Here is a 25,015-nt window from a genome sequence, read left to right as displayed (position 1 = left end):
TTATTTTAAGGAAATCTGGCAAAATCTACGAATGTTGACCTTTTGACCCTGTTTATAAAAGCTTTGAAACCAGTCAAAGCAACATTTTTTTTCCAGAAAACAAACTGATTTTGCATGGCAAAACAAACCTACTTTCACCTTTTGAACCTGTTGGCTTGCCGCTCACCTATTGACCCAACAACAGATGGTTGTAACCTTTTAATGTTAACCTGTCAAATGAACATCTATACCTGTCCTGCATTGCATAAAGCTCATGGGATTATACATTGCGTCAAGAATGACTTAAAGTGTCAGTTTAGGTTTCCATCAGTTCCCTATAATGGAAGTTACTCTGTTTATGTGCTGGTCTGTCTGATCCTGTGAATGTGACATTTTAGATGTTTCTTAATGACGTGATTAGAGCTTTGACAAGAGGAAACACCAGACCGACACTTTTAGCATGTGTTAAATATGTTGCATGTAAATGGATATAATGAACTTCATCTCAAAGGTCAGATAAGGTGTGAAAGCATATGTATAACTATAGGTGTTATAGAGGGGGAAAAGATCATTCTTGCTTGACCCCTGCAAACCCTTCATAGTTAGCACAGATCGTAACTTATAACATATACAGTACCAGTCAAAAGTTTTTGAACAGTAAGATTTTTAATGTTTTTTAAAGACGTCTCTTCTGCTCACCAAGCTTGCATTTATTTGGTCCAAAGTACAGAAAAAAAACAGTACAATTTTGAAATATTTATACCTGTTTTATATTTCAATATATTGTAAAATGTAATTTATTCCTGTGATCAAAGCTAAATTTTCAGCATCATTACTCCAGCCTTTAGTGTCACATGATCCTTCAGAAATCATTCTGATATGCTGATTTGCTGTTCAAGAAACATTATTATTATTATTATCAATATTTAAAACAGATATTTTTTTCAGGATTCTTTGATGAACCGAAAGATCAAAGAAATTATAGAAATGATTACTTTTATTTAGCAAAGATGATGATAAAGACATTTATAATGTTACTTTCTATTCATCAAAAAACCTGAAAAAATTCTGCTCGGCTGTTTTCAACATAACAATAATAATAATAAATGTTTTTTGAGTAGCAAATCAGAATATTAAAATAATTTCTGAAGGATCACATGGAGTAATGATGCTTAAAATTCAGCTTTAAACTCACAAGAATAAATTACGTTTTAAAATATATTCAAATAGAAAGCAGTTATTTTAAATAGTAAATATATTTCAAAATTTTACTGTTTTTGCTGTACTTTGGATCAAATAAATGCAGGCTTGGTGATCAGAAGAGACTCCATTAAAACATTAAAAATCTTGTGTCGAGTCTCAGCCTTGTTCCTAAGATAACTATCGTTGTCCTGATCACCATTTATTTTGTGATAATGCCTTTTGCCTGTTACTTATTAAATGTTAAAATAAAATAATGAATACACTTTTATTTCTAATTAATACTGCTTGTTTTTATTCCTTATTTTATCCCGTCATCCCCTTTGGAAGTTTTCTGAGGCCCTCTAGGGGGCCGCGGCCCCCAGGTTGAGCACCTCTGCATTAAATTATCTAAATGATTCAGTGGTCATTCTGAACACATGTCTGTTTATTCAGAAAGCTTTTTTTTAGCTTGTCAGAAACTGTTAGGTCATTTATAAGCCTTGTAAACGCAATACAATGATTGTGTGCACTTTCACGCACATCATATCCAAAACATCTAGCCACAAGAGAGATTAACAACGATGTGCTGTTTCTCTCCTAAATAAACACCTTATAATTGCAATATCAGTTTTGCATATTTTAATGAAGGAACGGTGAAATAGGCTCTTGATTGACGGGTGGAAATCTGATCCGGCGGAGGACAGACAGTGACAGCCAATGGGAAGCGGGGCGCCGGCTGTTTCTGAAGGGAGGCCCCTGGAGCAGCAGGCAGCGAGTGTGTGTTGACTTGAGCGCGGAGGAGAGACACGAGAGCGCTTTTCTCATTCAGTGCCGGCGACACATCCATGAATGAATGCGGTGCGTTTACTGGGGTGAGTGCAAGCTTTAAGTTCTCCATCACCTTCGACGCTTCAATAAACCTAACTAGAAACAGAAGAAAAAAAAAGAGTTTCCAAAAGTCCAGTCCCTTCGGAGGATCGGCTCACCGCGTTACGCACCGCAACATATTTAGCCTACATTAGGACACTTGCAACTTTATCTATAAAGTGTCACGGATCTGCTGCATTTAATGTCTATTTCATAACAGTCAACATGCAGTCTGTCAAATGATAGATAGGTTTATGAATGCAGCCGCTGAACGCGCTCAAACGCGCAGCGGTTCATGTTCCATCTTCAAATAAATCGCTTAAAGTCAGTCTCCTACTTCAAAGGGTGATCGGACGCCGCGAGTCCAACCGCTGCAGAATGGACGGACTTAACGACCAACAAGTGCCTTTCATAAAATCTCATGTAAGTCTGATGAAGGTAAATCAGTGCTGTACATAATTGTAAATATGTGTCTGTCATATATAATTGACTGATGACGGGAATCAGCGTTTTTTAAACCGTAACGTATGTGCGTCATTCTTCACTTGAGGGAAACTTCTAAACTGATTTCGAAGACATTAATAATCACTGATAGCGTTATGAAAGCGTGTTATGGTGTATTCAACTATTTATATACCAGAATTGCTATATTTCGGACTTTAGAACGTCTTTTATGTGATACAATTAAAGTGTGTAAAACCTGGGAAATTTTTCCTATTTTTCACTTTCTTCCAGTTCTGCTGATATATGTATAATTAAAATTTCTAAAAATAACATTACACATTTATTATAGTCACAAATGCGTTTTACAAAATAATTGTTGTTCCAAAAAATATATGATGGGAATGAAAAGTAACAGTGTGAAGATTAAAAATTCTAAATTTGAAAATTCGAAAAAGATTCTAAATTTGTTCTTAGAACTTTTAAAACTAGGTATCATTACTAAACGGGTCAGTTTTTGAGACTTTTTCAAATTATAAATAATAAATAAATAAACAGTTGACTTTCTAACATGTTAGGTAAGTTTTTCCTAAAAAAAAAAAAAAACGAAAAAAATTGCCATCAAAATCAAAACTCCACTTGAGGGTTGATCAAGGCCATGATATAAAACAGTTTTCATTTTTAAAGAATGAAGTAGTCAAAAGTGCTACTAACTAAAGAATCCCTCATATATTAGCTGTAAGCGTGATGTGTGGAGCTGAAGTTGTCTTTCAAAAGAAACTCAACACACTCCATCTTCATTTGAGTCAATTGATCTGTTGCTTTCTGCTCAGAATCCTCGGGGAAAGACGTCCAGCACGAGACCAGCGAAGGACAGGAAAAGAAAATTCATTAACTCTGACCTGGCGCTGGACACCGAGGGTAAGCACTCAGGTGTGGGTGAAAAAGACAATGTTCATTTCACGCCTTCTTAACATCTCGCAAAATGCAATATCGCTCGTTGCCACCTGCACTCGGGGCTTTAAAATCTCAATCAGCAGCGCTCGCCTCGGCTTTGAAACTGGAACGGAGAGGGTCAAAACTCATAATTAAAGCTTTGTACCTGTTGTTTTCGCCAGCTCACACTCTGCCGTCTTTGTTTTTAGAGCTGTTTCAAGATCTCAGCCAACTTCAGGAGACCTGGCTCGCTGAAGGTAAGCTCTGGTCTGTTTACTTCAAGGTTTCTCGGCGCTTGATGGAGCTTTTGTTTCGAAGCGGGGAGAGGGGGGAGATCTGGGGGAGGGGAGCAAATATGCCTCAAGTTACAGACCTAATCTGCAGTCCAATTAATGCATCTGTAGCGAAGGCACTTGGTGTGTCATGCATACATTAGTGCTCGAGAAGAGCAGGAGTCTAGGGGGAGACCGAGGAGGTTCTACTTTGAGTGTCATCACAAATTACCAGAAGAACTTGCAGTCGCGCTCACTCTCTTCTCCTCTCGTCCGCTTTTGGCAGGAGCTAAGGCAGACGAGCCACCAACGCTGCCACCTCTCTCTCTCGCACGCACGCACACGTGCACACCTTCTCTCCCTCTCCTTCGCATCCCTCTCTTTCTCGTCTGATACTTCTCGTGTATAAGTTCTAAGAGCTTTTTTCTTTATCTCCCTTTGTTTTTTAACTCTTTTGGTTAAAGAAATGGATTGACGGTAGATTGCTCCAGAGCTACAAGTTTTCCGCTTCGGGTTTTTTCCCCCCAACTTTTTTTTTGGTTCGTTTTGGCAATTTTTTTTTTTTGTTTCTCATGGCAAGACATGTTGGTTGTGGTCTAACTCAAACGTGATGCTTCAGGAGTTAAGCGCGAGTGTCTTCTTCCCACCTTGCTTGCAGCACCGACCTTTAGGTTAGTAAATGGTTCACTCTTTGGTTGATTGTTAAAGTGTTTGTAAAATTTAAATATGATAGAAATTGTAAAATTATTTCAGTGTTAAATGTTGTTTTTTCCTGTCTTCAAAATGTTATTTTTTACATTCCTAACAATGTTATGTTAAAAATTTCTAAATGGCAAACTGGTAGTTTTGATGTTAAAGATTTAAGGGTTTTTTTGGTCTTCAAAATGTTTTTTTGATGCGTGAAGTTTTACTCTAAACTGTAATTTTTGGTGTTGCAAAATGTTGCAAATACTAAAAAAGTATTTTTTTCTGGCTACAAAAAGTGAATGATTTACATTTACGAAACAACTAAACTGATTATATGCATGCAAATTAATTTTTTAACTGTTTATCAGTCTTTTTTTTTTTTTTTTGAGTTAAATAACTTTAGTTTTCGAAAAAAAAAGAGAAATAAACATTATATATGTGACCCTGAACCACAAAACCGCATGGATATATTTATAGCAATAGCTAAAAATACATTGTATGTGTCAAAATTATCGATTTTGCCAAAAATCATTAGGATATTAAGCAATGATCTTGCTCCATAAAGATATTTTGTCAATTTCCTACCATATGTATATCAAAACTTAATTTTTGATTAGTAATATGCATTGCTAAGAACTTCATTTAAACAACGTTAAAAGCGTTTTTTTCAGTTTTGTTTTATTTTTTTGCACCCTCAGATTCCAAAAATCAGCTTTTAGATGATGTGTAAATTTCAATTTAAAAAAAAATGACCCTTATGAGTGGTTTTGTGGTCCAGGGTCACATATAGTTAGTATTTCCATTTTTAGCAGAAAGTAAATAAGCTTTATGGAATTTTATTTTTTTCCTAAATTAATTTGGGCTGTGCAAAAGTTTAAAATAGAAGTCGCAGATCATGACAGGCATAACAGCCTTTTATCTGTTTATTATAAAAAGCAGTTTGGTTGCAAATTGGGAAGAAAAAAAAAAAAACAAAGTAGTTGGACAGCTGAAAATCATGCAAAGCAGTTTGTAAAACCGATTCCAGCGCTTTGCATTTTGTGAAATCCCAGCTGCCTTTCAGCCTATGGAATGCATTTGCGTGCACTTTGGACAAAAAGAGGAAATGAAGATGAGTGTGTGTCTGTTTTCTGTTAGCGATCGCATTACATCTGGCTTGTGACTGAATTTTTGAATGCCACATGAAAGTCCGACTAACGCAACTTAATCAAGTATCTTTTTATTTAGCATTATCTACTGAGAAATGCTGAAATATCAGTACAGCTGCACTACAGGACATTGTTGTGTGTACAAGGCACCTTTTTTACGCATCCAAAAAAATGAAGTGATCTGTTTAATATGTAAAATAGGATTTGCCCACCTGCATACGAAAAGAGATTTTCAATTTTTAATATAGCGCTTTCATGTATTCTTTAATATATTTAAAAATGCTTGCAGTATAATTGTGGATTTTAAAATTAAAAGTACGCTTTAGAAGAGATTTCGGACTTTACCGTCCTTGTCGTGAGTTTGATTATGCCAAATCCACCCCAGGGCCTCTAAAAGAATAAGACATGACTTAAATATTTTAGTGTATCCGGCAGGGGAAGAAAAAAAAAGTGTGCGGAGTAGTCGCTGCAGTAGATATTACAGTGAGGAGTACAATTCAACCTGTCTTACATCCATCAGCCGCGGCGCCCAAAGATTCGAGATAAATCGCAGATAGATTTAATATATGACTTCCTGTCCATTAGAACCCAAACGAAGACCTAGCGGTTTCATTTCAGAGATTTATTAGCTCAGGTAATTGGAAAGAAGAGGAAGACGTATGAGCCGCGGACTGAATTTCCGGCAGCGTGGACTAAAGAGCTGATGGTTCGTCATTTGACGTACATGTGTCATTTTTGGCCAGAGACAGCTGACAGTCACTTATTACGCCTAGAAAAGACTCTGAAGCAATCACTGAATATGTCATATCAGGGTTTAGTTTATTGGCTTTACTAGTTGTCTTTTCCTCTTTGTTTGCCAGAGATGTGATTGCGAGTTTCCTCACGGAGCTGAATTTGCGCCGTACACGGCCTGGCGCTGCAGTTTGTGTGTTTTCTGCTCTTCTCTTTTTTTCTTGAACTGGTGGACATGCTCCAACACCTTAGCTAGCCTCAGGAGTGGTGCTGGGATCAGCTGTCCCATTCACAGGTTGACTCATTCACCCTGCTGAGAATACTGGCTGCAGCTCAGTCTCTCCCTTCCTCTCACCTTTTCTCTCTTTAACTGATGTTTACGCTACTTTTCTGACTCTTAATGCACTTGATCATTCTCTTCTGATCACCAGAAGTGTTTCCAGCAGGTTTCTTGTATTTCTTGTTGAATTCAATCAGTATAAATTGACAAATTGATGAAATAGATAAAAAGATAAATTAGTCCTGATTACCAAACAACAATATGGTAATGAATGCTTTATAGTTGCATGCTTTATAGTATTTTAAGATATAGACTGGGGCTAGATTGCTACTTTTTAGTCAATTTAAATTTTTTTTTTTTTTGTTGTTTTTAAATGGTAACACTTTACAATTTGTATTAACTAAAATGAACGCATTTGTAAATGCATTTGTAAATGCTGAAATTAACATTAAGATTAATAAATGCTGTAGAAGTATTGTTCATTCTTAGTTTGTTAACTAATTTAGTTAATTAAGCTTAATGTAAAGTGTTACCTTTTCAGTTTTTATTAATGAACGCCAATTTCTGAATATGCATATACAATTATATTTATTTATTTCTATATTAACCATTATTGCCTAGGAACAAAAGATTCAGTTAACTGAATACATGTAGACCTCTATGGGGTAAGTTGTCACAAAAAACTACAATTAAGCATTTATTAGCAATATTTACAATAAAATCAAACAGCAAAAATGTAAAAAGTAACACAAAAAATATTTTTGCCTATATAGATGATTTGAAGCATATGTGACAACTTGGCCTGACCTAACATTTAGATGTTAATTATTTAATATATTAAAATTCTATTATTTATATTAAAATGTATGTATTTATATATTAAAGTTAGTTTAGTATATCTTCGTTATGTAGTTGTGTCTTGTTTGAATTAGAGTTTTGACTTAAAAAACTAAAAAAGTACTAAGATAAAGACCTTAATTTGGTGTTTTTACTCACAGCATTTAATAATTTTATAGAGATGGCAAATAGTAAAATTTTGACATAGAAAGACTTGTGAAATGTACTCCAAAATAAAGTTTTATTCACAAATGTGATCACAAAACCAGTCCTAAGTAGCACGGGTATATTTGTAGCAATAGCCAAAAATATATTGTATGGCTCAAAATCATCTTTTTTTTAGCCAAAAATCATTAGGATATTAAGTAAACATCATGTTCCATGAAGATATTTTGTACATTTAATTTTTGATTAGTCGATTAGTAATATGCATTGCTAAGAACTTCAGTTAGACAACTTTAAAAGCGATTTTCTCAATATTTTTGAGAATATAGTTGTGTCTCAGGCAAAAATTTGGCCTATCATAACAAACCACAAATCAATGGAAAAAAATTTAAATGGAAAAAAAATTTACCCTTATGACTGGTTTTGTGGTCCAGGATCACAAATGAGAAAAATGTAATTTTACATTGTAGCCCGGTCTTGTTCATATTATTTAACAAATAAAAAGCCTGTTTGTAATAACAAATTCTCCCATATTGACATCAGATATGATTGCAATTTACACATAGGAAAGAAAGCCGAAAAGCCAGGTCGCCATGCAAAACTTGTTGCCTTACGCAAAGCGAATGTTGATTTGTGCGTGTTGCGACTTGTTACTGTTGTTGTGAAAATGAAAATCCAATTTTAGCACAGAGGAATAAACGTGTTAATAGCCCCGTGCAGCAAGGTCTCGTGCTCTCCTCTGCCACGGTGCGCCTTTGTGTCGAGCCGAACGAGCAATAAACAACAGAAGTCTTGCAAGAGTGCAAACGCATGTGATATAAACATGAATGTGGCTAATTGAGCTCCGTATGAAGGCTTCATTATTTTAGCATTAGCTACGAGAGAGGGAAAGGCAGGGGAACGTGCTCTGTTTGGACGGCAGCCGTCGCGGCAGGTACAGGTGCATTCACCGGTGGGGATGTGTCCCAATTAGACAGTGTGAACAATAGGTGTTTTCTCGCTGCATGGCTATCCTTATGAAGACACCGTGTAAAGCACATTCGATCACAAGGCAAGGTGTTTTTCTTTTACTTGCCTCTTAAACTATTTTAAGACGCCTGAGACCGATACGGGATGCGTTTCACACGAACAGCCTGCTTTGTCCAGCAAATGAAGTTGGAATTCAATTACTGACATAATTAGAGGATATGTTTTGTCTGTTTTAAACCAATAAATGTCTTTATGGGCTGCTCTGAGAATTTCAAATCAATTACAGAGGATTATTAGAGGAAATTACTCGTTTAAGTGATTATTAGAGTAGAGATTGTGTTAGCTTGACTTGTGGAGACCAAATACAATCTATGTTTGTTGACCCTTTTCTCTCTTATGTTTTTATTTCTCCCAGCTCAAGTTCCTGACAATGATGAGCAGTTTGTTCCAGACTTTCAGAGTGAAAACTGTAAGTGTGACCTTTTTTTGCTGTGGGTTTTAAATATACAAAATGATTTAGTGTGAAAATTTGCCAGCTCGCTTTGCGCTTGTTTACGACGTGTTGTCGTTCGTTGTTTCTGTGAATAAACTGAGAGAGCGTGCAAACGGCGTGTGTTCTCTAGGTTGTGTACCTTCTCAGCGAGTGCAGCCAGAAGCAATAGGCCTTTAAATGGGCATAGGAAGTAAAGTTGGCGCGCGATGGTCGTGGCAGAGCCGGTGCCAGTGTCGGAAGTGGCATGGACTGAATGAGGCACAGTGGGGAGCGAGTCCAGCTTATGTCTTAAAGAGGAGCCAAAACAGACTCTGCTACAGAGGATGTAGGGGAGAAGAAGGGGGGGCTTTGTCTTTCTAGAGAACTCTAGCTCATTAGGCAAATAAAATATACTAGTGTTTGCCGATAATGCCCTATTGTCCTGTATTCCCTCCATAGACTTTATCATAAGCGTAGACTGTGACAAAGTGAAATCGCACAAAAACAAGCCTATATTGTTAAGCAAATTTTATTCCATTCCAAAATGTATATTTAAGCAAAAACGCTCTAACTGCAGGGTGTTAGTTGGCGTTGTCGGCGGGATAGGGGAGGAGAAAAGGGACAGGCAGATGGAGGTAGAGCGAGGGCATGGCGGTTGGGCTCTTGAACGGGCATCCTGGCCCTCCCATATGGGTCTGAGTCGACAATGCCAGTGGATCACTTCCGTTTCATGTGGTCCATTCCCACAAAACACCTCGAAATGGGATATACAGGGATAACACGGCCAGAAAATACACCTCTAGAACTGCTGCTGCGCATTAGACGTGTGGCCTGATAAACTGGGATATAAGTTGTTTACTTTTATCATTTAAAACTATTTTTTTTACATTTGTATTTTTAATTAGCAAGGATGCATTAAATTGATCAAAAGTGACAGTAAAGATACCAAATATCTATTTTAAATATATTTATATTCCAAATGAGTTATTTAAAATTTTTAAAACATTGATGATAATAAGAAATTGAGACTTAAATCAGCATATTAGAATGATTTCTGAAAGCTGAGCACCAAATCAGAATATTAGAATCATTTCTAAAAATTGAGCTCCAAATCAGGATATTAGAATGATTTCTGATAATTGAGCACAAAATCAGAATATTAGAATGTTTTCTGAAAATTTAGCACCAAATCAGAATATTAGAATGATTTCTGATAATTGAGCACCAAATCAGAATATTAGAATCATTTCTCAAAATTGAGCACTAAATCAGAATATTAGAATGTTTTTTGAAAATTGAGCACTAAATCAGAATATTAGAATGATTTCTGAAGGATCATGTAACACTGAAGACTGGAGTAATGATGCTGAAAATTCAGCTTTGCATCACAGAAATAAATTACATTTTAAAATATATTTACATATAAACAGACATTGTGAATTGTAATAATATTTCACAATTTTACTGTATTTTTGATCAATTAAATCCAGCCTTGGTGAGTGTAAGAGCTTTAAAATGTTCCAACCCTACATTTATGAATGGTAGTGCATGCATTCTATTTTAAATGCGTTTGTAATTGTTAAGAGAATCTGTGATGTTACTGTAAAAAGATCAATCGTTTTAAACACTAGTATAATAGTGATTCTTGACTGGGGGAGTGTGATCAAACAGTGATTATATTTTAGTTATTTGCCCTTTTGTAAAGGCCATCGTAATTCAAGCCCAGAGTGTTTAAGAAGAAGGTGTGACTGAATCTATTATCAGCGAGTAACAGTCAGCGAAGAGGTGAGAGTGAGAAAGAGAGAAGGGTGAGAAAACGCACGACCATCAGCACAGAAAAAAAAGAAAAGACACAGACACTTTGAAACAGTTGTGTTTTTACCCAAATGCACTTTTATGTAAAATGGTGTTCGGTAGCAGAAAAAACGTGCTAAATTTAGTATTGAATTAAACACGTCAAGCTATTGATTTATGGAAATTAAATCTATTAGAGCGCAGCTTTAAGAAAAGAAATGGAAGGTGAATGTTTAGTTAACGTCATTTTACATATTTTGCTGTACTCAAGATGCTCTTTATTTTAGTCAATGACTTTTGGTGAAGGTGTTGCCTACTTGACATCAGACGTGCTCGAGGGGTTTTAAACGCGTCTCATAAATTGTCACGGTACTAAAAAATGGCAGTAAATGTCATAAACGACTTCTTGAAAATGTTGTCCATTAACACTAATCAATGCACGTGTAATTGTTGCAATCCTGGAATGACATCCTGCACATATGACGTCCTGTGATGCTAACAGATTTTGTATTGATTCGTTTACTCGTATTCCTTTGCGTAAAATCAATTATGGCATTTTTTCTCCTCGTCTGTCTACGTGCTTCTTAATACGGTCCGTCAAGAAGTCCTCTCAACTATAAATTATTCATCCATACTGCTACTTTTAGAATCCACTATCATGAACAACGACACATCCTAACAAGGCCATTTAAAATTTCAGAAGACTGCCAAATAAATTCAGGCTTTTTACGTTATTTGTAACTTTATTTAGATTAGATTCCCTTTTTTCATGTAGCATCAAAGTGTTAGATTACCTATGATAGATTCCCTCATTCAAATTACTGAATGACAAGAATCTCATTCCTCTGTGCTGAAGGGAAAAACAATGCTTTTTTATTTAATTTGGCTACTGGATTGTTGCAGATTTGTAATGAGCACTTTTTTGGTGTTTAGCTTGTTCAACTTTTTGGATGCAAACTGCAATCTAATGATTTTTGGTGAATCCATAAAAAAAGTAAACGATGCATCAACTTCGTCTGCAGATGCCATGTGTGATCTTGACGTTCTGTTTAATCATCTATACGTTTGTCTCTCTCTCAGTGGCGTTCCACGGGCTGCAGTTGAGGATAAAGAGAGAGCCCCACAGTCCGTGTACTGATCTGGGCTCAGCCTGCAGTCAGGAGAGGCCCTTCAGACTCCACTATGGGGAGAAGTGCCTGTATAACATCAGGTATCGTAATGCACAAACACATTTGAAATAATCAAATCTTGTATAATTGTATAACGTAGATGCATCAAGTGTTGTACGAAAGTACCGGTAGTGACAAGACGAACGCTAGACATGCTAGACTGCGACGTCTGAGAGAGATTTGCGTGAAACCATAAGTGTTTTTTGCACCGAAGCAGTGAAAATCAACTCTAAACTTTATACTTTCAGCTGTCGGAGAGACACTAACGTCACATATTTTGCTTTGCAAATTCAGCCTCGGCAGCTGGCGCGAGAGAGTTAAGTGATAAATGGCCTGAATATGTCTACATACATTTGCGATAGCAATACCGTTTAACAAACTATTTTTACCCATTATTTGTCAATTTAGGGTGTGTTATTTTCCTAATTACAGATGTTTTGTGAAAAACCCTAATTTCTGAATGCAAATGTTGGTTTTGTTAATCACGCCGCGCGTGACGCTGAATTTTCAGGGGTTCGTACAAAGCACACCTCCGAGGCTAAGGTGTTACAGTGGGTGTGTATTTCACCTTTTATATGTGACTAAAGGCTGAATAAAAGCACAGACGTTCATTTGACAGAACAGCCCTAAAGCAGATGGGGTCTTGGCATAGATGTGACTTTTCAGGCTGAGCCAAGAATAGTCTTAAAGATTTATGGAAATAAAAGCAGAATAATGATAGTTTTCCTTTAGTTATTTACTCAAAGGCAACTGTACAGCAGGTGCTGTTGGAAATGACTTGAATGAGATCCACCTGAAATTGGAAAGAAAACACAAAAAAAGAAAACAAGAAATTACGCTACGGTGCATTAAGTGCAATAAATGGCTTTTCCACTTGGACAAGCGTCTACGGCAAACACGGTTGCTTGGTTACAGTCATCTTCCTATTGATTTGATTTTAAATTTATGACATTTCACTTGGATGTTTTATTTCGCTGGAGGAGCCAACCTGCCCTCGTATTGCAGATGGCACTCAAGCTGAACCAACAACCTCTGTGATAATGATGTTCTCTTCAGAGGTGCTTTGGAGATTGTCAAGCCCCATAGAAGCCTGTTCCTTCCTTGTCTTTTAATGTCTCTGAATGGAGTGTAATTGCGTTAAGGTTCATATCTGACAAGGTATCAGATGGTTTCTCTTTGGTACCTTGTCGATTGTGGCATTTGAGGGGTGGAGAGCTCGTATAGTTGGATGGATAGGGATTATATATAGATTTATACACTGTTGTTCAAAATTCTGGGGTCAGTAAGATCTGAAAAATGTTAATTATTTTACCAAAATAAGAAGGATCATACTAAATGCATGTTATTTTTTATTTAGTACAGACCTGAATAAGATATTTCACATAAAAGATGTTTACATATAGACTACAAGAGAAAATAATAGTTGAATTTATAAAAATGACCCAGTTCAAATGTTTACATACACTGGATTCTTAATACTGTGTGGTACCTGAATGTTCCACAGCTGTTTTTTTGTTGTTTGTTTTTGTGTATTTGAACCCTTTCCAACAATGACTGTATGATTTTAAGATCCATCTTTTGACACTGATAACAACTGAGGAACTCATATGCAACTATTACAAAAGGTTCAAACGCTCACTGATGCTCCAGAAGAAAACACAATGCATTTAGAGCCGGGGGGTGAAAACTTTTAGAATTTGAAGATCAGAGTAATTTTAACTTATTTTGTCATCTAAGAACCATGTACGCATCTTCTGTAGCTTTTGAAGGGCAGTACTAAATGACAAATATGATATTTAGGCATAATAAGAAAAATGTACACATCTTCTTCTATTCAAAAGTTTTCACCCCCAGCTCTTAATGCATTGTGTTTCCTTCTGGAGCATCAGTGAGCATTTGAACCTTCTATAACATTTGCATATGATTCCCTCAGTTGTCCTCAGTGTGAAAAGATGGATCTCAAAATTAAAAACATAATTAAAATTATATTTAAAACATAATTTAACAGATATAAAAGCTATTCTAAGATATACAGAGAAAACCCCTTCATTTTTTTTTTAATGCCAGTTTAGCATGCATTATACAGTATGCTGCAGACAAAAAGCTTTAGCGTTTATGTTTTTTTAATTTTTTTAATTCTCCAGCAATAAAGTCGAGCGCAGTCTCATAATAATCTCAGCAGCCTGAAAGACCCTCAGGACAGACTAACTTAAACTGCTCTTGTTCCCCTGTGTCTCCAGTGCCTACGAGCAGAAGCATCCCTCGGGAATGAAGGCCTCCAGCCCAGTGTCTACCCCCTGCAGCACGCCCGTGTCCCCTGGCCAGCATGTGTCTCCCACTGCCGCTCCCACCCCGAAACCAGACAGGACGTATCCTCACCTCGCACCCCCGCAGCCCCTTCCTGACAGCGCTTACCCCATGGACCACAGGTACTGCCAGTTACAGATAGTTAGATAGACAGATAGATAGATTGATAGATAGATAATATCATGCGTGAGACTTACTCTACTCAGTGTTTTGTTCAGATTTCGACGCCAGTTGTCGGAGCCGTGCCATTCGTTCCCTTCTCCCTCGATGTCACGGGACGGACGGCCTATGTATCACAGACAGATGTCGGAACCCAGCATCCCCTTCCCTCCTCAGGGGTTCAAGCAGGAGTACGGCGACCCCCTCTTCGAACATCCGGCCATGGTGGGGGCACCGCTCCCCCAGACATACCCACACTCCATGATGATCAAACAAGAGCCTCGCGACTTCACCTACGACTCAGGTGAGTTTCATTTTGCATCTGTTTACATGTCTGCTAATACAGACATCACAGTATATTGCTCAATCTGTACAATTTTCAAAAAAGGAAAAGTTTATTGAGCTGCATATCAGCATATTAGAATGATTCTTGAAGGATCCTGTGTGAATGAAGTCTGGAGTAATGATGCTGAAAATTCTGCTTTTCATCACAGGAATAAATTATTTTTTAAAATATTTTACAAAAGAAAACTGCTTAAATTGTAATAATATTTCACAATATTGCTGATTTTACTGTATTTTGTGTAAATACACTACCAGTCAAAAGTTTTTGAACAGCAAGAATTTTAATGTTTTTTAAAGAATTCTCTTCTGCTCACCAAACCTGCATTTATTTAATCCAAAATACAGGAAAAAAACAGTACAATTTATAAATATTTTTACTATTTAAAATAGCTGTTTTTGAATATATTTTAATATGTTATTTATTATTGTAATCAAAGCTAAATTTTCAGCATCATTACTCCAGTCTTCAGTCCAAAACGATTCTTCAGAAATCATTCTAATATGCTGATTCACTGTTCAAGAAAGATTTATTATTATTATTATCAAATTTTAAAACAGTACATTTTTTCAGGATTCTTTGATGATTAAAAAGATCCAAAGATCAGCATTTGATGCTTTAAATTGATAAAAAGTGATGATAAAGACATTTATAATGTTACAAAAGATTTCTATTTCAGATAAATGCTGTTTTTCTGAACTTTATATTCATCAAAGAAACCTGAAAAAAAATCTGTTCAGCTGTTTTTAACATAATAATAATAATAATACATGTTTTTTGAGCAGGAAATATAGAAGAATATTAGAATGATTTCTGAAGGATCATGTGACTGGAGTAATGATGCTAAAAAATTAGCATTGAAATCACAGGAATAAATTACATTTTAAAATATATTTAAATAGAAAACAGTTATTTTAAATAGTAAAAAATATTTCAAAATGTTACTGTTTTTGCTGTACTTCGGATCAAATAAACGCAGACCTGGTGACTTCTTTAAAAAGATTAAATACCTTACTGTTCAAAAACGTTTGACTGGTAGTGTAAATGCAGCCTCTTTCAAAAACATGAAAATAATGAATCAGAAAAATAAAAAATACAATTAATGGTATGGAGACGGCATGTACATCACTAAACTAACAGGAAACAGTCTGAAGCTCAATTTTCTGTTGTTTTCTTTCGGGTGTACATCCAGCCAGATAGCAACTTTATTACAGACAGGGAGATTGATAGAATTAGCGTGTTATTAGGAAATTTGGGTCTGATCTCATTTCCTGAGGGCCTGGCTGGAAAGGAGAGGGGCCCCTAATCTCTCCCCCAGGGGCCCCCAGGCTGTCGGCCCAGCTCTGGCATGAATGAAGAGGCTTTTGGTTTTCATTCATAAAAAATGGAGGTGGAAGCAGCAGCCTGTCAGGAAAAAAACGCAGTGCTGCTTCTCAGCTGTTTCCTGTTGATTATGTGAATCTGTAAAACAACCTGCGGATAACGGCATTAATACCACAGCCTTAATGTCAAAGCAACATATTCAAATGTATTATTTTTAAACAAAATGAATGTTACAGATCCTTAAAATCTATTAATTAATTGGTATTTAAAATATTAGAGGTCTTTTTTGTAGTTGCATACACTTTATACAACATTTTGTCTAATTATTATACTATAAATTAGACCCACTAAAAGCTAACAAATGAAGTGATGAGAGCTTCTTGAGTGTGAGTGATTTGTCTGCACTGGTTCTTTACATCAGCGGAGGAGATCATCGACATGTTTTGCATCCCCTCCCAGCCATTTAGAAGAATTTATTCTGCCTCATAAAGGAGCTTGTTTGTTGTGAGCTGTGTAAGGACTGGGCAGTCAGCGGCTAATTTAATCAGCGGTAATTTCCTCGACAGGCCCATTACTTGAATGAAACCCTGAGAGATCTTTATGGGTCCAAATGAACAGGGTTAGATGTTTTATGGAGCATTCACTTAAGCTGTCTTGCTTTGCTTTGATTGAATCACAGCTCCAACAAACAACACGACTGACTGACTGAACAAGGCATCCACTGCGGTTAATCCTTACAAATCTGTTGCCCATAATGTTTTAACCTACTCTTTTGAATATAAAATGGGATGTTGTCCTGGGGGATTTTTTTTTCGCTGTCTTAAAATGGAAAATAATCCACATTTTTAAATGCTTTTTTGTTTTTATTTTTTCAGAAGTGCCTAGCTGTCACTCTGTATATCTTAGACAAGAAGGATACCTGGCCCACAATAACAGAACAGAGGGTAACTATCCACACAGAGTAATATATTTGATCTTAAATGGGTGTTTTATTAATTAAAGTGTCTAATTTGAAGTTTTATTTAATGTATAAAGCCAGATTACGACAATATCTTATCTTTATTCAATAGGATGTATGTTCGACAAAGTTGCAAGGCACTTCTATGACGACACTTGTGTGGTACCAGAGAAAGCTGAAGGTATTTATTTATGAATTTACTCATTCATTCATCTTTCTAAAAAATATCTCAAAATATATCTTTTATAAAAGCATATTAAACATTATTAAATACTAAATTGACTATTTACCGTACAGTTGTCTATAATCTTGAATACTGTATAAAATGACAGCTTTGTCCATTGAATTGGAATTGGGCTATAAGTTGATTTTTCCTCCCACAGGTGATATAAAACAGGAGGCGGGGCTGTACCGTGAAGGCCCGACCTATCAGAGACGAGGCTCGCTGCAGCTCTGGCAGTTTTTGGTGGCCCTATTGGACGACCCCTCAAACTCGCACTTCATTGCGTGGACAGGACGGGGCATGGAGTTTAAACTCATTGAGCCTGAGGAGGTACTAACTAGTCTCAATATTACATTTTTCAACCAAGATTTTGTGTTACGTTTTGTAGTATTTAATAAAAACAATCTTAGGACATTACAGGAATAGTTCACCCAAAAATGAAAATCATGTCATTAATTACTCACCCTCATATCGTTCCAAACCTGTAAGACCTTCGTTCATCTTCGCAACACAAATTAAGATATTTTTGATGAAATACGCTTGTTTTCTGACTGCAGTGCAACTGACATGTTCAAGGCCCAGAAAGGTAGTGAGGACATTGTTAAAATAGTCCATGTGACAGCAGTGGTTCAACCATAATTTTATGAAGCTGCAAGACTTTTTATGCCAAAATAACTTTATTTAATAATTTCTTCTCTTTCTTGTCAGTCGATGATGTGCGTCAAGTAATGAATGACAGAATTTTCATTTTTGGGTGAACTATCTCTTTAATAATTTAATTTGGAATAATTAAAATAATTCAACCTTGTAAAATCTGACATTAAATAATAATCTGAAAAAATGTAACTTCTTTGAAATGGAAAGGTATGTTGAGCCTTGAGACTTTTTTTAAGATGCAGATTTATATGGTTCATGTAGTAGGATATAAGAGCATATGGAGTTCATACCTTGTGAAAAAACACAGCAAATTTATTAGTGAAAATATGCTGCAGTTGCTTTTAATAATGCTGAATATTTAGAATTTTGTGTATCATTTATGATTGTATCACAATATGATACAGTTGGCTTTACATTTACATTAATAGGGATGTAACAATATCAAAATCTCATGAGACAATAATATCATTATATAAAGTCCACGGTACAATATTTATTGCAATATTTAAAAAAACAAATAATTGGAAAAATTTGAAAATGTTGTATATTTTAAAGTTAAATTATTCTATCTAATGCACTTTGAGAGTTCAAAATTAAGAGCTCCAACCCATGTTCTTAACTAAGAAAACTTAAGACAGAAAAAAAGGTAACTGACTTGTATCTAGACTTTAAAGCAGACTCAGTCCTCTTTTTATTTGTAAAATATTGTCTCAGTCTAAATTACATTCACACTGGTGTTTTAGGAAACCAAACAAATTAGAATATAATAATAATAATAATAATAATAATAACAACAATGACAGTAATAGCCATGTATTGTAAAACAATTGCACTGCAAAATAAATAAAAATGAATATTTAAGTATATTATCTTATTTAAGTATATTATATTAGCTTAACACTGCAGTAGGGAAATTACAATAATTCTTTCCTAATTTCTACACTTGAAAGTAGGGCTGTCAAATGATTAATCGCGATTAATCGCATACATATTAAAAGTTTGAGTTTGCCTAATATATGTGTGTGTACCATGTGTAATTATTATGTATATATAAATTTAAGAATTTCATTTAAGAAATATTTACAAGTATATGTGTTTATTATAATTATTAAATAATTTACATTATATATAAATAAAACTATTTTGTACATAACTTATTTCTTTTCAATATATGTGACCCTGGACCACAAAACCAGTCATAAATGTTAGTTTTTCGAAATTGAGATTTATACATCATCTAAAAGCTGAATAAACAAGCTTTCCATTGATGTATGGTTTGTTAGGACAATATTTGGCCGAGATACAATTTATTTGAAAATCTGGAATCTGAGGGTGCAAAAAAAATAAAAAATCTAAATATAGAGAAAATCGACTTTAAAGTTGTCCAAGTGAGGTTCTTAGCAATGCATATTACTAATCAAAAATTAAGTTTTGATATATTTCCAGTAGGAAATTTATAAAATATTTTCATGGGACATGATCTTTACTTAATATCCTAATGATTTTTCCCATAAAAGAAAAATCAATCATTTTGACCCGTACAATGTATTTTTGGCTATTGCTACAAATATACCCATGCTACTTATGACTGGTTTTGTGGTCCAGGGTCACATATACATTAATTTGTGTGGATTTATATATACATAATAATTACACACAGTCCACACACATATATTAGGCAAACTCAAACTTTTATTGTGTATGCGATTAATCGTGATTAATTGTTTGACAGCCCTACTTGAAAGAGATATTTTGAATTTGGACTGCAGTAGTGTTACCCTATTTAAACCACTAGCTGTCAGCAATTCATACTGCACCTTTAAGCTTGTATTTTAACGGAAACGACAGTAGTGCTAACAGGCTTACAAAAACGCGTCTCACTAAAAATCTAGTGAAATGCTGTAATCATCTGCCGTGAAAAATAAAGCATAACTGGTGGCCGTTGCATTCCCAAATGTGCGCTAAACTCACAGCACATGTAATAAACAAGTTCACTGCATAGGCTTAAAATAATTGTAGGACATTAAATATTACAAATTCAAGTATCTCCACATTATATGCAAGTTTTGATTCCTAGAGAGACTCTTCAATTGTTTGTTTAAAAACAGCCTGTCATGTCCGTCCAAAAAAACGAAATATTTCAACATGTCGACTCTCCAAAAAGTCTGAAGTGTTTGTAAAGCGCAGACAGAGGTGTGTTTGTGTAAAGTGTCAGCGACAGTGGGATTTGTTAGTCCTGTGTGTGCACGAGTACTGGCGCTGGTCCACAGGGCAGCTGTAGGGAACAGGGGAGTCATTCATGCCATCAGGTGACCGTGGGCCGTTGGGATTGGCTGGGCGGGTGCAAGGCGTGAATGAGCCGCAGTAGAGTGAAAAAGGCCCACAGCGCCGGGCTCTGGGAGAGTGGTGGGAGGGAGATTTGAAAAGGAGGGGGGCACAGGTGGGTGGTCGTGCGGACAGGTGCAGGAACATCTGCCACGATCTGCTGTTCCTAATGAACACATCTCTGACTAGAGGTATGAGTGCACGGCTGTGGCCAATGAGAGGATGCCGACTTGTTTTTCACCCCCGGAGACCCGTCAATGCTTTGTTTTTGAGGAGGGCCCTTGTGTGAGCTAGTTTAGTTGGTGTTAGGTCTTATTTAAGTGGGTGTTAGGTTTTATTTTTGTGTAATGTTTGAGAGAAACTTGTCACTTGTGCAAAATACATTTATTTGTAACAAAGTATTTCCTTTGCTTCAAAGGTGGCACGACGTTGGGGAATTCAAAAGAATCGGCCCGCCATGAACTACGACAAACTTAGCAGATCGTTGCGCTACTACTATGAGAAAGGCATCATGCAAAAGGTAATGTAGACTAAGCTACATCTTCTGTCTCACATTGAAATACATCATTTTGTATACTTTGAAAATACTTTAGTTTTTGCATATACTACCAGTCAAAAGTTTTTGAACTGTAAGATTTTTATTGTTTTTTAAAATAAGTCTCTTCTGCTCACCAAGCCTGCATTTATTTAATCCAAAACACAGCAAAAATGTTGAAATATTTTTACTATTTAAAATAACTTTTTTATTTGAATATATTTTAAAATGTAATTTATTCCTGTGATCAAAGCTACATTTTTATTATTACTATTATCAATATTTAAAACAGTATTCTTTGATGAATAGCAAGATCCAAAGCTCAGCATTTATCTGAAATAAAAAGCTTTTGTAACATTATACACTATACCATTCAACAGCCTGGAGTCAGTATAATTTTTTTTATTTTTTTTGGGAAAGAAATTTTAGAAATTAATGCTTTTATGTAGCAAGGATGCTTTAAGTTGATCAAAAGTGATGATAAAGGGATTTATAATGTTACAATGATTTCTATTTCAGATAAATGCTCTTCTTCTGAACTTTAAAAAAAAAAAACATTTCTACTTGGCTGTTTTCAACATAATATTAAAAATAATATCTATTTTTAAGCAGCGAATCAGAATATTAGAATGATTTCTGAAGGATCATGTGACTGGAGTAATGATGCTAAAAATTCTGTTTTGAAATCACAGGAATAAATTACATTTTAATATATATTCAAATAGAAGACAGTTATTTTAAATAGTAAAAATATTTCAAAATTTTACTGTTTTTACTTCAGATCAAATAAATGCAGGCTTGGAGAGCAGAAGAGACTTATTTAAAAATCTTAAAAATCTTTAAATCTTTAAACTAAAAAACTTTTGACTGGTAGTGTATCTTTTTCATAAAAAGTAATTTTTTAATAATGCTAATGACTGTTTTAAAACTAATATGCTAATAGGACAATATAATGCTCAGCTGCAGTGCTAAAGTCTGAATACACTATTGTTCAAAAGTAAAAAAAAAAAAAAAAAAAAAAAGTCAAATGTTACAAAAGATTTCTATTTCAACATATATCAAATATCCTGAAGAAAAAAAAATATATATATTTTTTTTTGTTGTTGTAAATATATAAAACAATTTTAAATTGCAATAATATTTTACAATTTTACTGTTTTTTACTTTATTTGTATAGAATAAATGTAAACTTGGTGAGACTTTAGTGTAATTATAAAGTTTAGAATATTTAAAGCAAAAATAGTAGTTTATGGTAAACAATAAAACATCTGAATTTGGACCTGAATGTAGTAACAATCTTGTTTTGTTATGTTATTGTTCTAAAATTTAATTTTTCTGCTATTTTTTGTGTTATTGTCATTAATGTCCTTTTTTTGACCTTGTACTTTTTAAGAAAGTGAAGGAATATATTTTTAAAAATAAATTTCACACACAAAAAAAGTTAAACATTGCCCTTGCACTGTTGAAATTATAATAACATTTTGTTTTGTTTGCCTCAAAGGTGGCAGGTGAAAGATACGTGTATAAGTTTGTCTGCGACCCCGAGGCTTTGTTCTCCATGGCCTTCCCTGACAATCAGCGTCCGGTGCTGAAGACCGACCTGGAGCGGCAGATCAACGAGGAAGACACCGTACCGTTGTCACACTTCGATGAAAACATGGCGTACATTCAAGAGGGCGGCTACTGCAACCCACACCCTTACAACGAGGGCTACGTCTACTGAAAACTGCTAGCGGCCGTTCAAAAACAAAACAAACTATCAGACTTGTCCCTCATTTCCTTGAGTCATTCCCCAGGACAAAAGAGAGCACTTTATGGACAGAGGATGATGGCAGTGTGTAAAACCTACAAACGTACTGGTGTAGTTACGTTAGATGCTCCTTTGGTGTTTTTTGTTGCTATTGAAGGGGATGGGGTGTTTCAGCATGCCGTTTTCTCACAGCGAAAGACTCTCGAGGCCAATCGGCCTCTCTTCGGACAGATGTTTTAAACTATTTAGACAGGTTAGAGTCTGGAGCACGTGAGTGGAAAAATCCCAACCTCTTTTACCATTGAAACTCTTGGATTGTTTGTGGAGCGCTTTGTTATTTTCGCACATTTTCACGACAGTTGTTTTCTCTCTCCCTTGGTGTCAAAACTGAGTAAATAATACAGTGTATTACTATGGAAATAAAATCCTTAAAACTGTCCATTTCACTGAGTAAACGGCCCATACACACCCTTTCAGGACTCTTAAAGTGATTAAATACTAGCACAGTTATAACAAATGACTGATTCATGTTATACACTAATATTCAAGTTATACCCGTATATATAACGTCTTAGAGGAGGGAAGATGCAGGTAATTTTCTCAAATGAACAACAGATTTTTTTTCTTAATGAACTAAATAAAGACAAAAAAATACGACCGCATGATTTTGTAATACTACAGTACATGGTGTTTCAAATGCCGCTCTGATTTTTCCTAAATCTATTTAAATAAACATAATACAGTATAACACACCATATTTCACTGAATATGACTTTTTGATCAAAAGCGCCTATAGATATCAAATAGTTATCTTCAGACAGGTCTTGTGCAAGGTGCAAGCTTCACATGTGTCTATGACATCCTTACATTTCTACTATTAGAGTGATAAAATAGCTTTTTTTATTAGGAAAAAAAGTGGATGTTAGTCCATTACTCGCTCCCCCATGCCATCGTTGAAAATATAAAACATGTATATTCAGGTTAATGCACCTCGATGCTGCTTTTCGTGTAAATTTAGTCACGTATGATCAGACGGCAGCTATGCCCTGCAGTACGTTCATTTTTTTTTCTTCATTTTTTTTTACATTGGAAAAAAATCGTCAGTGTTTATTGAATGTAAAAAAATATATACATAATTGCGAAGGGAATGGCAATAGCTACACTTCTGTAATAAAATAGTGTTGAAATACAATTGGGTTGGTTTTTTGTATGCGCATTGTGATTTTTCTCTATCTCGGGCTCATATTGTAATCACAAAAACAGGCAAGTAAATAACCAGTGTTTATGATTTCACTCAGGTTCCAAAACTGTAATAAAACTGACAAAAATAGAAGTTAATACTTTGAAATGGTTGTCTAATTCAACCTTTTTTTTTTCCTTGATGCTGACTTTTTACTGACTTGTCAACTGACCTTTCACAGGGAGTTTGTCTGACAGGCGATCTAACCAATCATAATGCCGAATCTGCCATTATAAAACGGATAGTTCCAGTCCTTGATTCTGATTGGTTGAGCCATGTTCAAAGCTGTTCTAAATTACACTACAAACATACACTTTTGTTTACATTTGTGTGTTGCTCGGCAACCACAACCGTTTCTGAGGAACTACATTGTTTGGCAGAAGAATAATGTTTTTATTAATGTCATTACTCTTTATTTGCTCTGTTTTATTTTGTGAAACCTTACTATGTACACGAAATAACTGTTTTGTAAAAGCAATAAGCCCCATAAAGCCGTGGTTTACAGTGAATTTATAACAGCTTTGTGTCGTACCTAACAATGCCCCTAAGCTGTTATAAATTCACTGTAAACCACAACTTCTTGGGGCTTATTGCTTTATTACAAACCGGATTGTTCCAGTCCTTGATTCTGATTGGTTGAGCCACATTCTAAGATGTTGTAAATTACTCTACAAACATACACCTTTGTTTACTTTTCTGTGTTGCTCCCACAACTGTTTCTAAGGAACTACATTGTTTGGTGGAAGATAATGTTTTTATTAATATCATTACACTTTATCTGCTCTGTTTTATTTTGTAAAACATTTATGGAATAACCGTTTTATAAAAGCAATAAGCCCTGTGAAGCTGTGGTGTATGGTAAATTTATAACAACGCCCCTTACCTGTTATAAATTCACTGTAAACCACGGCGTCTTGGGGCTTATTGCTTTATTCGACCACTTCAAGCGCGTAGACACATCCGCCATTTAAATAATAATAATCTACCTATACATATCTATGGCTGTACCTGCACGAATGGTCATGTTACATGCATTTTTGGTTGTAACACAATAAAAACGGCAGTGTAAATAAGGCAGACTAGTGTAAGCAGGCCCTGAGGAACTACAGTGGTGGAATAATACTGTTTTTATTAATATCATTACACTTTATTTGCTCTGTTTTATTTTGTGAAACCTTACTACGTATATGGAATAGCTGTTTTATAAAAGCAATAAGCCACATGAAGCCATGGATTACAGTGAATATATACCTCTGCTTTGAGTC

The 25,015-nt window shown here is 35.3% G+C and overlaps 1 protein-coding gene across 6 annotated transcripts; it reads left to right on the top strand.

The window, feature by feature from the left end:
• The first annotated feature begins 1,901 nt into the window (after positions 1-1,901).
• Positions 1,902-23,702, top strand: etv1 (ETS variant transcription factor 1). Of its 6 annotated transcripts, XM_051129827.1 has the most exons (13): positions 1,902-2,033; positions 2,373-2,451; positions 3,303-3,390; positions 3,615-3,662; positions 8,911-8,964; positions 11,842-11,971; positions 14,171-14,359; positions 14,444-14,700; positions 16,938-17,006; positions 17,133-17,201; positions 17,404-17,573; positions 20,644-20,745; positions 22,262-23,702. In XM_051129827.1, the coding sequence occupies exons 1-13, from the start codon at positions 2,011-2,013 to the stop codon at positions 22,481-22,483; spliced, it is 1,500 nt and encodes a 499-aa protein (XP_050985784.1). In that variant the 5' UTR covers positions 1,902-2,010; the 3' UTR covers positions 22,484-23,702. The 6 variants fall into 6 exon arrangements, with proteins under 6 accessions (XP_050985784.1, XP_050985785.1, XP_050985782.1 ...); XM_051129828.1 differs by lacking the exon at positions 2,373-2,451 and having other exon boundaries at positions 1,929-2,033; XM_051129825.1 differs by having other exon boundaries at positions 1,933-2,451.
• The last annotated feature ends 1,313 nt before the right edge of the window (positions 23,703-25,015 follow it).

This window comes from Labeo rohita, chromosome 15, assembly GCF_022985175.1.
Source record: "Labeo rohita strain BAU-BD-2019 chromosome 15, IGBB_LRoh.1.0, whole genome shotgun sequence".
In the NCBI taxonomy this organism is placed as follows: domain Eukaryota; kingdom Metazoa; phylum Chordata; class Actinopteri; order Cypriniformes; family Cyprinidae; genus Labeo; species Labeo rohita.
Note: the sequence above shows the minus strand (reverse complement) of the source record. Positions and strands in the feature narration are given on the sequence as shown.